The sequence below is a fragment of the Periplaneta americana genome, chromosome 2 (assembly GCF_040183065.1).
Source record: "Periplaneta americana isolate PAMFEO1 chromosome 2, P.americana_PAMFEO1_priV1, whole genome shotgun sequence".
Lineage (NCBI taxonomy): Eukaryota > Metazoa > Arthropoda > Insecta > Blattodea > Blattidae > Periplaneta > Periplaneta americana.
Window position 1 is genome coordinate 180,604,496 of NC_091118.1, and position 17,062 is coordinate 180,621,557.

At 34.3% G+C, this 17,062-nt stretch overlaps 1 protein-coding gene across 5 annotated transcripts in view; it reads right to left on the bottom strand.

The window, feature by feature from the left end:
- Nucleotides 1-17,062, bottom strand: part of dac (dachshund family transcription factor) — a 1,230,461-nt gene that overhangs the window by 448,007 nt on the left and 765,392 nt on the right. For all 5 annotated transcript variants that reach the window (XM_069819054.1, XM_069819052.1, XM_069819050.1 and 2 more), the window contains exons 5-6: nucleotides 11,127-11,203; nucleotides 4,480-4,638 (exon numbers count right to left, since the gene is read on the bottom strand). In XM_069819054.1, the coding sequence (XP_069675155.1) occupies nucleotides 4,480-4,638; nucleotides 11,127-11,203 (236 nt within the window). The remainder of the gene's footprint in view (nucleotides 1-4,479; nucleotides 4,639-11,126; nucleotides 11,204-17,062) is intronic.

A 17,062-nucleotide genomic window follows, 5' to 3' on the forward strand; every position in this document is an offset into this window, starting at 1 on the left:
GATGCAGTAATGACAACAAATTCTAAGTTAATTCAACAGCCAGAAGTTCCCTTTTTCAGTACAAGAAATATAAAAAAGCTAAGATCTTTAAGGCCAAATCTATGGCATTCTGAACCCAGGCAAGTTTTTTTGCTAATTTCTCATACACCATAAAAAACATCTTCCCTTAACAGCTCAGAGATTCTCGTTATTGTGCAGGTAGTAGCATCATTAGTGACTGAAATATCTTGATTACTAGTAGTGAAGCAGCAGAAGATTTATTTACTCAAAACAACAAAAACAACAGGTTGTGTGAATATGCACCATTCCAAACTATCTTCAGTATCGGAGATACCAGACACAGACAGTGCAGAATTTACATTAATAGTAGAGTTACAGATCTATTCCTAACCTATGTAACAGTCTGCAAGTAAACAGTGTATCGGTAACGACATTTTCTCCGCCTACAAAACATTCTCTATATATTTAGCTAATAAAACATTTGGATAATACTACTAAAGATGAGCATTGTTAAGTTTTGAGAACTTCGAATTCAGATTAATACCGTTTATGGTGTTTTCAGTTGGAAAAATGAACAGGAATTTGATCGAATCCCTATAAATCCGTGAAAGGTTTATGCTAATCGTGATTGTTTTGTGAGAATAGTTGACATTATAAGTACATTAAAACTTTCATTCAGAAATGCTTCTATGTTGCGGCTTGTTCCGATAGTTAATTTTTCTGCCGCAAGGTAGTGTTAATATCTCTCAACTGTCTCTGTGATATTCTCATTTTAAAACCTGCATATCCCAAAATACTTTCGACTGTCGCACAAACCTTCGTGCAGATGATGTTAATACTATGCTAGGTGTGTATTTGGAAATTGCTGACAACGTTGTATTGTGTTTATTATTGCGTAAAATTTTAAGCAATTAGGCAGCATAAATAAAATCTGATAGTAAGAAATATACATTAAAATGCCTATTTATTTCACAAAACACTCACGAAAATAGAAGCTTGTATAGTACCGAAATCAGGAGTCTTATTTCACCCAAAAATCAGGCTCTAATAATACACCTTTACAGAGAATTTAATTCATTTAAAAATCAATACCACAGATAACTATGCTTGAACTATACTACATTAAATTAACTGTTTCTGTTTTTATACTCCCCGCATTTATTAATCATCCCCATTTATGTACGAACAATAAAATATTGTTCAAATTAAAATTAAGTTGAAATTCCTGTTAAGCTCTTGCACGTTAAAAATTAAATCATTTTGATGTCACTTGTTTCCTTTATATGTTTTATCTTGGCTGGATGGATTTGAAACTACTTTGTTTTAAACTCAACATAATTTAAGTCATCCAAAGCCTACTCTAATATTAACAGAAAGTGTGACCAGAATATCAATGGTGTTAAACCTTTCACATTAGAACAGGTTAGATATTTGATGACAACCACTTGTTGAATAGCCTATTTTATTATCATATGCAAAGATTTGCAATTTTGGAGGTTGTTCAAGAGACAGCAATAACAGTGCTACAATTTCACTGAGTCATTTATTTGCAAGCGTTAGAAACATATATACTCATTACGACTAGTATAATGAATTAACTGATATTCGACAAAGATCTGTAGACTATAAGCAGCTGAAAACGAACATTCAGCTGTGTGATAGCCCTTACTTCTCTCCCGATGGTATTCATGGTAGGTAGAAGTTTTTCTCCTCGTCGTAAATTTATAATTTTTACTAGGTTTGAATCCATGAAATCAATTTCGAATGAGAAACATCTAGATCGAAGATGACGATCTTCAATATAGCCATATCGCTTGTAATTACAGACGTGGGCAAACGATTAGACTAAATTAATTTAATGTGCAACGAAGCTGCATTTATCGGTAGAAATAATGAACAAAAATGTATTTTGCACAGATATAATGAACAGAAAATTGAGTCTTGAAGTTACTAATATTTTGTGAATATTCCCTTGTTTTTAGTAACATGTTGATTTTGTCAGGAATGCTGGAAACTAAAGTTTGACACTTTCTTTGAATATCAGCATCATTTAGCCAGATATCAGACAGTGCTTAAATGAGTCCATGTTTTGTTGTAAGCCACTTTTTGTTCACTTTCTTCTTCAGTATAGATCACAGATTTTCAATTTCGTTCATGTCCGGTCTTCTTGCAGGCCATGGCAGAATATCTTCTGCCGTATATAATTAAAACAACAGTAGCACCAACATAACCAGAAAAAAATATACTTAACCATTGGAAAAATATACTAGAATATGTAAACAATCATATTTACAACAATAGAGACTCTGTGAATTATATTGATAGTTGATATGACACATTATATTATGTTTCCAAGAAAACGTTTTAGTCTAATAATTTGTCCACGTCTGTATTCAATGTTCATTTTGGCAACGCTGGTGTCCTACCATAATTACCTGTTTAACAACATTCATAACCAACTCTCATTCTCCTACCCACTGATACGAATTTAAAACAAACTATGTTTCCTTGAGAGAAATTCCAAAGGCCGTAGTAATCATGCACAGAGCGATGAAAACCGGTATCTGTACGCATCGTAAAAATATATATTTGTATTTTATTATCAAGAATCGAAATGAAGGAATACGGGGGCCATAAATCTCTGCGGATGCATCACTTGTAACATGAAGTATGGGCCTGTTGGCCTGTAGGTGTCTTGGTACAAGTTGTTTATTAGAGCGGATCACGAAGGCAATCATTTCAATAAGCAATTTCTTCTTCTTCTTTCCCCACTCCTTACATGTTGTGCACACACAAACACACACACAACACATACACACATAGGAATCCATTCCAAATAGCCGTGCCACCATATCTACAAACTAGGTTATAAATTCAAAAAACTGACTTAGAAAATTGTTACTCATGGGGGAGCTACGAAATAATAAGAATAAATAATATTTAAAGAATGAACTCACATTACAAACAAATGCTAAAACAATATCGTGACGGTAAGACGTAAAAATATATATTATACAGCCCGAGGTTGCTATGGTTACACTGTCAATTGAAAATCGCAAAAACAAGTGAAGTAATATACAGTTCCCCATTTACATCGCTTTACATATTTCAGTAAATTACGACCTCTTATCAGCTTTTTAACATCTTGCATTGTCCCCTTCTTTGAGATGGTCTACTCAGAAGTGAGACGAATGATCTACTGAGTTGGAACTCGCATAGCTGTTCAGCTACGCGATACCTAGCAAGGACGGGAAAGTCAAGAGTTTATTGCATATTTTTTCTTGAATTTTTCTCTTATAATTAAATTTTTGTGTTCAACATCTGCTTGGAGGATTTGGTGAAGATCTGTTTTCAGAACATGGGAGGAGTAATAGCATGAGGAACAAGAATAAAGTGAATAAGATTTCCTGGTCATATGGCGTTGTTAACAGAAAAAGGAGACTATACTAAGGAATATGCTACTAGAACTAAATGGCAGCTATGATGAAGATAAATGCAAACAAGACGAAGACCATGGTTGTCGGAAGAAAAATAAAGAAGGTAAACGTACGAATTCCAAATGAATACACTAGAACAAGTCGACAACTTCAAACACTTGAGCAGTAACATGAACTGGTACCAGAAATTCAAAAGAAGGATAGCAATGGCAAAGGAAGTTTTTAATAGAAAATGGACCATCTTCTGCGGAAATCTGGAAAAAGAACTAAGGAAGAGACTAGTGAAGTACTTTGTGTGGAGTGTGGCATTGTATGGGACAGAAACTTGGACATTACGACGAAATGAAGAGAAGCTACTAGAAGCACTTGAAATGTGGATATGGAGAAGAATGGAGCGCGTGAAATGCACAGACAGAATAAGAAATGAAGTTGTGTTGAAAAGAGTGGGTGAAGAAAGAATGATGCTGAAACTGATCAGGAAGAGAAAAAGGAATTGGTTGGGTCACTGGCTGAGAAGAAACTGCGTACTGAAGGATCCACTGGAAGGAATGATGAACGGGAGAAGAGTTCGGGGTAGAATAAGATATCAGATGATAGACAACATTAAGATATATGGATCGTATGAGGAGACAAAGAGAAAGGCAGAAAGTAGGAAAGATTGGAGAATGCTGCGTTTGCAGTTAAAGACCTATCCTTGTGCAGAAAAAAAAACACACACACACAATTTTTACATTAAGGCTTCAACAATGGTATATAAATTATTTATCGAACCTCAGCTATGTTACCTGTCTATGCTACTCAACACAAAACCGTCCTTGATCCAGGGGAAAGGTACACAGTATATAATTTGCCTAGCGAAACCTGTTTTCTGGCGAACGCTCTGTACTTGTAATCTTAATCTAATGTCTCTCCCTCTCTTTTCTCTTTCCCGCACACACACGCACACACACAAACAAACAAACACAGATACAAGAGTATAAATGCCTTTACTACGTTGTTATGAAGTGCTTTTCCCATCTACCAATTTGCAAGAACACTTTACCTTGGTCCTTCTCGTCCTCTTCATCGACGTCGCTGACATTTTCATCGTCCTCGTCGTCCTCCGGTCCCGTGTGCCCTGCCTCGCTGCCCGAATGTTCTCCCCCTGAACCTCCCCCACTTTTCGATAGGTTCAGAACGGGGCTGTGGCCATTCGAAGAACCTGCTAACAGAAATTTCATAAGAGACTTGCTCCAAACGTGAGCTCACGAAATTTTTATCGTCTAACAGACAACTGTGGGAAACTTCCCTTCAAATATTTTCCATCCCTTTCACCTCTCTACATCGTCACACAAGAAGTTACCGCACGTCTCGAGAGTCCCACCACGTGTTCGTCCAACGTCAAGTTGTAAAAGCCAAAAGGCGCTTACAGGGAACTGTTAATGGGCTCATTCCATAGACTTTCCTCAAAATTAACACTTCAATTCTCTACATGATATTGGCCACTCTTTCTTACTTTCATTCTGTTATTTAAGAACGTAGTATCAATTGTAAAATTATCTAACGTCCATGAAATTACAGATAACGAGATTGTCAGAGAATTTTCCATAGGATTACGTAACTTTCGGTTTACAGTTGCAGAATATATATATATATATATATATATATATATATATATATATATATATAACCTAACTAGGTTATCAAATCAAGCGAAAGTCGAACCTACTCTGGAGTGTAGCCTCGATACACTAGATTCGCTACCCTATACCACCCTGGTGGCGGCTTGATATTGGTATATTATCATCAGTTAGATTCTGATTTTCTGAAGTCATGAGTTGGATATTGCTTCTGAGTTTCCGTTGCATCGCCTATAACAGTGATTCGGTATTTTATCTTTAATTGTAGACTTCACGTTATTGTTGTTGTTATTGTTATTATTATTATTATAATTATTATTATATGAGAATACTTTAATTATCGAAGCCTATACGATAGACACCATGAGCTCGATTATCTATTATTTTGCAAAGTTCTCAAGGATGATATATCCTGTGACTCTCTCTTAAACAATATTAGCTTACGTATTCCGACAAAAGATAGTGAGAGCCCACAAACTTTTCTATAATATAAATTCAAAATTTCTTTCAAATGCGAACATGCATAGCTGTGAATTCGATCCTTTGAATATATAGACTTAGTTTACTCTTGGTAATTACTTATCATTTATATATCATTGTAAAAATTATATTGAATTTTCAATGTGTCATCTTTAGTATTCTGATAATATAATATATTTTAGACTAGAGAGAAATTCTTAGTTTAAGATTGTTTTATTTTTATTTTTTGTGCATCCATTAATAATTAATATTACAATTTTAATTTACTTATTTTAAATTTTGTATTATTATTATTATTATTATTATTATTATTATTATTATTATTATTATTATTATTTAACATTAAATACCTTACTCTATGCCGATGATCAAGTCATAATTTCCAATTCAGAGGATAATTTACAAAGAGGATTGTATACATTAAATAAAATATTAAAAGATTTTGGGATGGAAATTTCAGCACAAAAATCAAAAGTAATGGCATTTTTAGGACAAGACCCAGTCAGAAGTAAGATAATACACAATAACCAATGCCTCGAACAAGTGCAAAATTTCAATTATCTGGGTTGTGAAATATCTTATCAAAATGAAAAAGATGTGAACAAGAAAATTACCAAATTTACACAAATTCTAGGAATAATAAACAATGCATTAAAAGCTAAATTAGCACAAAAATCTACAAGAATAAAAATATATAATACACTAGCATTACCCACCCTTTTATACGGAAGCGAGATTTGGTCATTAAAGAAAAAAGACGTGAACAGAATCAAAGCAACGGAAATGAAATTTTTGAGGAGGACAGCAGGATATACTCTTTTAGACCGAAAAAGGAATGAAGAAATTTTAGAACAATTAGAAGTAGAGTCAGTAGAAGAAAAAATCAGCAGACACAAATTCAATTGGCTAGATCATGTAAGAAGAATGGAAAATTCAAGAATCCCAAAAATTATGATGCAGTATAAACCTAGAGGACATCGTCGACCAGGAAGACCTTTAAGAAGACTGCTAGATGGGGCCGAAACAGGTCTACAGAGGCCTAATTCGTGAAGGATGATGATGATGATGATGATGATGATTATTATTATTATTATTATTATTATTGTTATTACTATTCTAAATTTCATTGTATTCAAATTTTAGTTGTGTACAATTTTTGTGTCACTTGTGCTGGATTATTATTGACGTATGGCTGTTAACCAGCACATTAATATTATAATAAAGAAATATTAGTTATTTATGCAACAAGTGAATAATCTTGATAATTATGACATGAGTGAATGTTTGTCGTACGAATGATACTATCGTAATAAGATTATCCACGAGTTGGATACAACTGGCATTTTAGCATTATAAATTGTAGGAAATAAATCATAAATCATCCATAGTCTTCATATGTTCGTATCGATTAGTTGCGCCTGGAATTGGCATTGAATAAAGAAAAATGGATGACATTTTCAGGTATTACAAACTCTAGTTATATCTTAGTTATCAAATTTTATGTTACAAATGTTCCTTTATTTTTTTAATAGCCTATAGTTTCTCTGAACCACAGAACTGTTTTAAGTGATATTACAAAAGTGATACAAAACTATTAAAGATTGGAAATAAATGATGCTTTACCTTCTGTTCTGCATTTCATTTCTTGTTATACGGCGCGTAGAAGCGGTAAGCAAGTTAGACGAGTTGCATGTATCCCGACACAAGCGTTCCGGTATTACGTCATAGCGAATATGTCATTGCTATTATTGGCAGCGTGCCATAATAAGCCGATTACGTACGAGATTGAATGTGGTTTATAATGCTAGGACGGCGTAAAATTATTATTATTATTATTATTATTATATTATTATTTATATAAATAATAGAGAACAATTGTGTAGATCTGTGCAAATATCGATTCTTTTCATTAATCATACACTACTTACAACAGCTTTAGTAGTCTAACAAATGAATTGGTATGACTGTGTTTGGCACATCACTAATTTTAAAATCGCACATACATTAAACATGGCGGGCCAGAGTTAAAGGTCTGTTCTGTGCTGGTTGAAACCCTCCGCGTTACAGCCAGTGAAAAATTAAACGGAGTTTATTCTGGACAAGACTAAATGACTGGACCGCCCTCGTGTTGCTGCGGAAGGCTAATTCATTTCAGCGCGGCGAGGGGGTAAGACAGTGAGAAATCTGCCCGTTATATCGCCTTCGCTAAGGATGGGGCAATTGACCAAGTACACAGGCCAAAATCAGGCCCGGCCACTGCCGCTACCAGCAGTTGCAAGTGCAGATCTAACATCCCTTTACAGCTACAGAGGCAAATTAAATCATGTTTGATAAAGAAATAATACAAAATCGTGTATGTCTAATTAGATTGATAGGATAACACTAAAGCCCTTTACTTTCGAAATTTACTTTCCTTATAGAGGAAATTTTAGTCATACTCGGCAGAGAATGATGGATTTAAAGGACAATACAATCCTTAGCATGACTTTCTCCTGGGGGGAATTGATAATGGAAGTCCCTGTGTGTGTATTTATAATAATTTTCAAAATAAAGTCATAACTTACCCATTTGACAATAAAGAGTTATAATATACTGATATGCCACCGGCGTGGCTCAGACGGTTAAGGCGCTTGCCTGCCGGTTTGAAGTTGCTCTCGCTCGCAACTGCAGAGGTTATATCAGCGCCGCCGGATGTGCCGGAATTGCGGGTTCGATCCCCGCTTGGGTTGATTTTAGCTTACTTTTCAAATATAATATTTAATTTTATATACATTTTGGTGTATGGTGCACAAAAATCTTTGATGTTTTAGGTAATAGTTTAATTCTATTAAATGTAAAAGGTAATTTTAGATTACTTTATTTATCCTATCACGATAACCCTTTATTCAGGCACTTTATTTTTATTGTTTTAAGAGAATTTTTTCTTTATTGGTTCTGTGTTTATGTTTTGTAATGGATTTCCTTATTATTTGCTGGTAATTCGATTTTTTATTAATATAAGGTATTACATATATAAATTATTTAAATAAAATAACCTAATTTACTAAAGAATGGGGTTTTTCAGAGGTTTTCCCCAACCGTAAGGTGAATGCCAGGTAATCTATGGCGAATCATCAGCCTCATCTCGCCAAATACCATTTCGCTATCACCAATCTCACCGACGCTAAATAACCTCGTATTTGATACAGCGTCGTTAAATAACCAACAAAAAAATATATACTGATATCAAATGTTCACTTGTTTCAGTACAAGGAGACCAAGGTCTCTGTTTTCTAAAATGTTTATCAACGAATTTCATATTACAGAATGCTTAGATACGAGTACGTATCTATAAGTTCTGCTTCCACAGAAAAATAATGGAATGCACTTAAGCAAAAAGATTATTTTTCGCGTTGGAATATTCACTCTCTCCCTCCCTCTCACTCTCCTTCCCCCTCTCTCGCTCACGATCACTCTCCCTCTCTTCCTCTTTCTCCCTCTCTCTCCCCTCTCTCTTTCCCTCTCCTTGTCCCTCTCTCTCTGTCTCTATTTCTCTATATTTTTTAAGGAGAAGGAGCCCGAAGGCTTACACTGCAGTCTGAGGCTTATTGTGCATACCGTCCATAGTCTATAAACGATTGGGTAGCCGAACGGCCGCGCTCTTTCACAAGTATAGCACGCCGCAACGTGAACTTAACCAGGGCGATGATGATGATGAAGATGATGATGATGATGATTATAATTATGATATGTGAATTAACGATGTGGAAATAAGTCCGAGGTACAACGTCAAAAGTTACCTAGCAATTCTGCTTCAATTGGTTGAGGGAAAATCCCAGGAAAAAACAACCAAATAATTTGTCCCAACTAAAATTTGAACCCAAGCCCGCTCTTATCACTGTCAGATGTCAGAAGCGTTGGAATTAATTAGCCAAATACTACTAGTGGTAATAATTTTTTATTTCACTTCGCTTTAGACTCATATTTCTTCTCATAAGGCCTTCGGGCTCGAAATAATTATCATGCTAAGAAACATTAGTTCAGTGCAATTACATTATCGTAAAAATATCGACGCTTGTGATAGTACTGTTGAAACTGCATATATTTTATCTTTCCACGCTCGCATCCGTGCAGCTGTGCTGCGCACTGTCGCGTCCGCTCTACCTCCGCTAGTGTGGAAATATAAAATGTATGCATTATATGTTGTCAGTATTTGATTCAAGAACTACTATTAGGCCTATATATGTCGTTCAGAGTGTGTGCAAAGATTAAGTCGCTCAGTTCTATGGGTGGAAATTTGAATTTCAACTGTTATGTATGTTTTTCTCTTTTATAAAACTTTAACGACTTTTAATTAGAGAACTTATGCATTATGCATTATGAAATTATTCGTATTGTCTATGAAATTGCCCTCTAAATATTAATTTATACTCACAAGGAGTAAACAAATAATTTATCTTATTTTTAAGCTGCTATATAGGTACACCAACTCATAATTACATTACTTATTTTCTTATGTTCAACTGATATTTTTGTAATTAAAAGTCTAGCACTATTTATTGCATTAATATCTACCATTAACAATAGTAATAACAATAATACTAATAATACTAATAATAATAACAATAATAATAATAATAAGAAGAAGAATAAAAGATTGACAGTATTTACATAACAACTAATTTTAAAATTTATATCTCAGACTCCATCATATCACTAGTGTATAAATTCAATCACACCAATTCACTTACTTACTTACTGGCTTTTAAGGAACCCGGAGGTTCATTGCCGCCCTCACATAACCCCGCCATTGGTCCCTATCCTGAACAAGATAAATCCAGTCTCTATCATCATATCCCACCTCTCAGAAAACCATTTTAATATTATCTTCCCATCCACGTCTCGGCCTCCCCAAAAGCCTTTTTCCCTCCGGCCTCCCAACTAACACTCTATATGCATTTCTGGATTCGCCCATACGTGATACATGCCCTGCCCATCTCAAAAGTCTGGATTTAATGTTCCTAATTATGTCAGGTGAAGAATACATTTCTTGCTTGCAGTTCTGTGTTGTGTAACTTTCTTCATTCTCCTGTAACTTCATCCCTCTTAGCCCCAAATATTTTCCTAAGCGCCTTATTCTCAAACACTCTTAATCTATGTTCCTCTCTCAAAGTGAGAGTCCAAGTTTCACAACCATAAACAACAACCGGTGATATAATTGTTTTATAAATTCTAACTTTCAGATTTTTTGACAACAGACTGTATGATAAAAGCTTCTCAACCGAATAATAACAGGCATTTCCCACATTTATTCTGTGTTTAATTTCCTCGCGAATATTATTTATACTTGTTACTGTTGCTCCCAGGTATTTGAATTTTTCCACCTCTTTAGAGGATAAATTTCCAATTTTTATATTTCCATTTCGTACAATATTCTCGTCACGAGACATAATCATATACTTTGTCTTTTCGGGATTTACTTCCAAACCTATTTCTTTACTTGCTTCAAGTAAAATTCCCGTATTTTCTATAATCGTTTGTGGATTTACTCCTAACATATTCACTTGAATTATATGTTAAAATAAAAATGTTCTGTACCATTTTGACTTACCGTTATGTGAGCTGAGGTCACGAACTTTGTGATCGAGGGCCAGGGCTCTTTCTGCCTCCCCCCGTTCCTCACGTAACCTGTAACAAAAGAAAATTTAGATTATGCAGTATAATTCAAGCTTGTTTGCTTCATCGAAGTAGAGAAAAAAGAGAAAAGTTTTAAGCGACTAGATTCTAAAACTTAAGGAAAATAAGTACACTAAGAAAAATGTAGTTCGTATCTTTAAGTATGTGTTGGATTGCGTCAACGTCTTTATAAATAGGTGCTTAACATTTCCAACGTTTCGGATCTACACATAGGTTGAATCGTAAGCAGCCATAGCAATTCCAACAGGGTAGGCGACTCCGTGGTCTTACCTAATCTGCCCTGATCACTAAACCTATATGTAGTTTCCAAACGTTGGAAATATTACGTTCTGAATACAGTATTAAGTATTCCGAACGTCTTTCCTATAATACATCACATGACAGATCTTGGTAACTTTCTTCGCAATTCAAAATATCTGTGAGGAGGTTAGAATTTGCGTGTAATTCATAAAGACTATATCAGTAACCAAAATAATGTTTAGGAGATATTTAAAAAGTTTTCTTGTTCATAACGGGAATACGATTTTATAACAGACAGGGAAGTCAGCTTAAATACTAAGCATAATACAACGAAAATATAAGAAAGTAGAGAACCTCCTGGATTCAAGAACCTTGTTTGATAATTGGTAAGTGGGGTAATTTTCTTCTTCATAATTTACAAGGAAGAATTCTTCTACCCATATTACATGTTTATAAATAGTTACGTTAAAAACATTTCTATGTTTTACTTACTTTTGAACCAATTCATGTCGTTTTCCTAGACTAGCATAAAAAATACTTAAATCTTCCGCGAGATGGCACTAAAATAATCGCTTCATTAGTACCAACATACGAACGACACAAATCAGAGCTTTATTTAGCCAATATAATTATTTAAATTTAAAACAAATCTACATTAAAACATCTGCATAAAAGTTTCAACATTTACAGATATTTTATTAATACAAATAAATTTTATGAATTCAAGTGATGTAAATCAGTCTTCATGTTAAGTTTGTTTCTGTAATGAAGGGTTATAGTAAGTACACCGGCTTTCCAAGATACCTGACCCCTGTTAATCGATAATGATCGATAATTTGTTGATGTAAGTGTTGAGTCACAGTCTAGTATATACAGTCGCGAAGCTCAATACGTAGTAAATATGCAAACATTAGATAGTTGCTCACCACTAGGATCGCTAATATCGCCTCATTACAGGCAATGCAAAATAATACCGTCACAGTCTATTGTTTCTAGCACCCTCAAAACTCAAGCTTCGTGACTGTATATGGTAGACTGTGGTTGAGTCTTTAGTTATTACTTCTATTAAGAGACTGCGAAGATAAGTCATCGTCGCCAATAGTACACAAATATAACTACATTACAAAATTTAAAATTTCATCCCCTCTAATGATTGTGAAAAAAGCACAAGGTTTAGAGGGAAACCGTTGATACTGTCAATTATGAGATTAATTTTTTCTTAATCTACATCATTATTTTCCCCAACATCTTTTTACCAGTGGCACCTATTGAGAAGCAGTGGAATTATTTCAAAGTTTACCAAGTTCTTATATCTTTGGTTCTGACTTAACCTGTTGTGAGAGAGTTCGCTTACACGATCAGAAAATTGTAGCTTTAGATATCTGAACGCCAATGTATTCCAATACAAACGTTCTTCGATTTATCATACAGGCACAATGCGCTAACACTAAAATTACGATTTTATGACATAAAGCGAAGACAATCTAATAATAACAAATAAAAGAACGAAACGTTTATTTATTTATTTATTTATTTATTTATTTATTTATTTATTTATTTATTTATTTATTTATTTATTTATTTATTTATTTATTTATTTATGTTGTTGTTGTTGCCTTCTAATGCCAGGCGTTTGACAATAAAGTCATTTCACCTCTTGCACTCCAATATTTTTCAAAGATATTATCATGACCGGCCACTGAACCACAGATTTTGAGATGTTCCGAATCCATTTCTTGGTTTGAGTTGCACAATGGGCAGTTAGGGGACTGATATATTCCAATTCTATGCAGGTGTTTGGCCAAACAATCATGGCCTGTTGCCAATCTAAATGCAGCTACAGACGATTTTCATGGTAAATCGGGAATTAACTGTGGATTTTGATGCAGAGAGTTCCATTTTTTCCCTTGGGATTGAGTTATCAAATTTTGTTTGTTGAAGTCTAAGTATGTCGATTTAATAAATCTCTTCACAGAGTAATACGTAGATTTAGTAACAGGTCTGTAAGTAGCAGTGCTGCCCTTCTTTGCTAAAGCATCCGCATTCTCGTTTCCCAGGATTCCACAATGGGATGGTATCCATTGGAATACAATTCTTTTTTGAGTGATATTAATTGAGAGAGCATTTTAGTTATTTCTGCTGTTTGAGATGATGGTATGTGTTTAGAGACGATTGATAGAATAGCTGCTTTGGAGTCTGACAATATAACTGCATTCTTAAATTTATTGATGTGGCATAGAAGATTCCTGAGACTTTCACTTATTGCAATGATTTCACCATCAAAACTTGTTGTTCCATATCCAAGAGATCTATAAAGTGAGAAGAGACAGCACGTAACACCTGCACCGGCATCTTGCTCTATGGAGATCTTATTTATTTATTTATTTATTTATTTATTTATTTATTTATTTATTTATTTATTTATTTATTTATTTATTTATTTATTTATTTATTTGATGTACTCATATAGGTCTATTGAACCTATTCCATTTCATGGTACTCACTCATTTACAATCTTCGAAAGGTTGCTAACCCCTGGTCTAGGAATTAGTGAGCGGGACTCGTGCAGGTTGCGCTAGGGCGAGGGTTCGGATAACGTGTGTGGACTAATAATTACCTGCTACTTTTTTTTTTTCAAGATCATCCGAAACTGTAGAGCGAATGTCAATAATCCATGGAGAATCCTTTGGCTCGTCCTGGCTAAATACTATTTCGCTATCACTGATTTTATTGCTGCTAGATAAACTTGTAGTTGATAGAGTGTCATTAATTACCAATTTTGATTAATCTATAATACAAAACACTTTATTTCTTTTCCTTTCGAAAGTAAACGGTGGACTTCTAACAACTTTTTTAATCCATTATCTGCTTTTACAGTCATTAAAAATCCATCGCATTCTACCAGATTCAAACCCATGAACCTAGGACCAAATTCAATGACAAACATGATCACAAGACCACCAAGGATGAAAGTTACGATGAAACAGAAAAGAATATCAAGTAAAATTGGCAATAAATTGTTACCTTGTGATATTCCAATCTAGCACTGCAGGAACCACCTGTGTAAAGCTATAAGAAAATTCATTGAATCTCTCTCTGTTAAGTGAAAGAAATAAGAGCAACGCCCTAGGATTCCAAGTTGACATACAAAATTCAATCAGTCATGGTCCCCTGCAGTCTCCCTTCGTGGCCTCCTCCAACTTAATTAAATTGTATTACCATAACCGACCGACCGGTACCACGTGACCCAGCACTTAGAGACATCATAAATCATAGCAACTATATCAAGTTATTTACACGTGTTAGCTGACTCGTACAGTGGAACCAGCCATCAATAAAATAGTTTTCGTATCTCTGAGATTTTGACGTTTTATATTGTAAATCCTTCGGATTGAGATATTCTCCCATTCCACATGAAAGAGTAATAAATTACGTCATAGGAAGAGATGGCTACAGACAAGTAAAGTCACTGCTATGACCCAAGCTATAATATTTTCCTCTACAAACTTAGAGGATACGTGTCCAATTCCAGGGAAGAAAATAAACATTTGTTGCTGCACCAGAGAAATTAGTTTTACTTATGTTATTTGTCTTACGGTGTCTCTATTTTCTGTTGTCGTAAGTATTGGTTTTGTGTCTTATTTACGTTAAAAACAAAATACTGCATCTATTTTTAATGCGTATATCTAGTATTGATTGCAAACGCTCGCTGGACTGAGGAAGGGATAGAAAATTTAATTTACGGAGGAACTTATGAAAGTTATTGTTATTGTTGTTGTTGATGATGATGATGATGATGATGATGATAATGATGATGTTGATGATGATGATTATGATGATGAGGGGGAGGAGGAGGCGGAGGAAATGGAAAAGGAGGATGATGACGAATATTACAAGTAACCTACAAATAAAGCTATAACAATATTATGTATTAGTCGTAGTGACATAAAATAAATCGAAGTCTTAAAAACGTTTGAACTCGATAAACAATTCAGGCGTCATATACAATTTCTTGTCACCATGGCTACCTGGCACCCGGAATTTGTATACCCCTAATTTTTACAATAAGTAAAACGCGTCTAGATACTTTAGGTCTAATTAAAGTTTGGAATTAACAAATGGAAAAAGAAATACAGAGTGATTCGTTTGGGTATGGATAAAATAAAAACACAGTAAAACATTTACTATTGAACTTTATTTTTTGAAACTTTGTGCATACAACACTCAAAGATGGGAGATTCCTCAGAGCTCAACATGACCCCCATTGCGCACCTTGCACAACTCATAACGGTGATACAATTCAGCCCATGTTCGTTGTAACATAAGAGGGGTGATTTGTTGAAAAACTTGAGTAATTGTTACTCTCAGATCATCAATATTCCTGGGTTTCTTTGAATAGACAATGCCTTTAACAAAACCCCACACGAAGAAGTCAGGAGGAGTTAGATCTAGGGAGTTTGGGGGCCAAGCCAAGAGATAGCTGCTTCTCGTACTGGGTTTCGCCTGCGACCTCCTGCATTTTTTTTTAACAAAGAACCTGTTTCTACGAATGTTCGATACCACAACATTATGGAATCATATTTAGGTACATTACGCACACCATACTCACGTCGAAATTCCTTTTGAACTCTTTTAACACTCTCAAATTTAGCATACCAAAGAACACATTGTGACCGATGTTGATTTGTAGTAGCCATTTTAATCATCTACGATTTTCATTTGTCATTTCAGATTATGCATTGTTGATTGTCATATATGGAAACTCTCATCTTTTAATCATAATATAACCAGCAAGAAATTTTTCCTAATTTCATAACAGCTTTATAATAATAAATTAATATTATCCATACTCAAACGGATTAGCCTACATTTTAGCACAAACTTAAAATAAAACACATTATGAATGCTTGCTTTACGAATCTCTACACATTAAAATCAGTGACTCTAAACATTGTAAGTGTTTCAAATGAAAAATTTCTCCTCCTCTCCGATAAAATACATTTTCTTCTTCTCTAATGACGTGATCGTTACCGAATTCTTCTATTGCAGCACCCATTTCCAACCACCTAGCTTTGTTTTGTTTTCGTATGTTCACTTAATAGCAGACCTGAACTAAGTAGCGCTGGATACCTTTAAGCTGTACTCTATACCTACCTACACTGTTGCGGTTTGCTTGGAGGCTTTATATAACAAACGCAGGAGTCTACATATAACATAACTAAGGCTAGGATTTTGATGAAATTGCATCTTTTTTCTATTAAGCCAGAAACATAGCTGCTTTAGTATTTATATGTTATGTGATAAACTGAGTGTTTTAAGACATATTTGTTAGGGCATTTTTTTTTGCATTTTTTTGCCCGTTTCAGCTCATAAGAGCATTTTTTGTTTTATTCGATCATTTTTTAAGCATTTTCATTTAATTTTGGCCATAAATTCCCATTATTAATGTAAAATAATGTTTATTTCCTTTGATATTTTCTCTACATATTTTGTCCATTAATACCCATTATTTTGTATATTATTTTAATCGTTTTTCTACACAAATATTGCCATTTTATCGTAGTACACACCATGTAATGGATCAGTCCAACCATCCCTTCAATATAGACT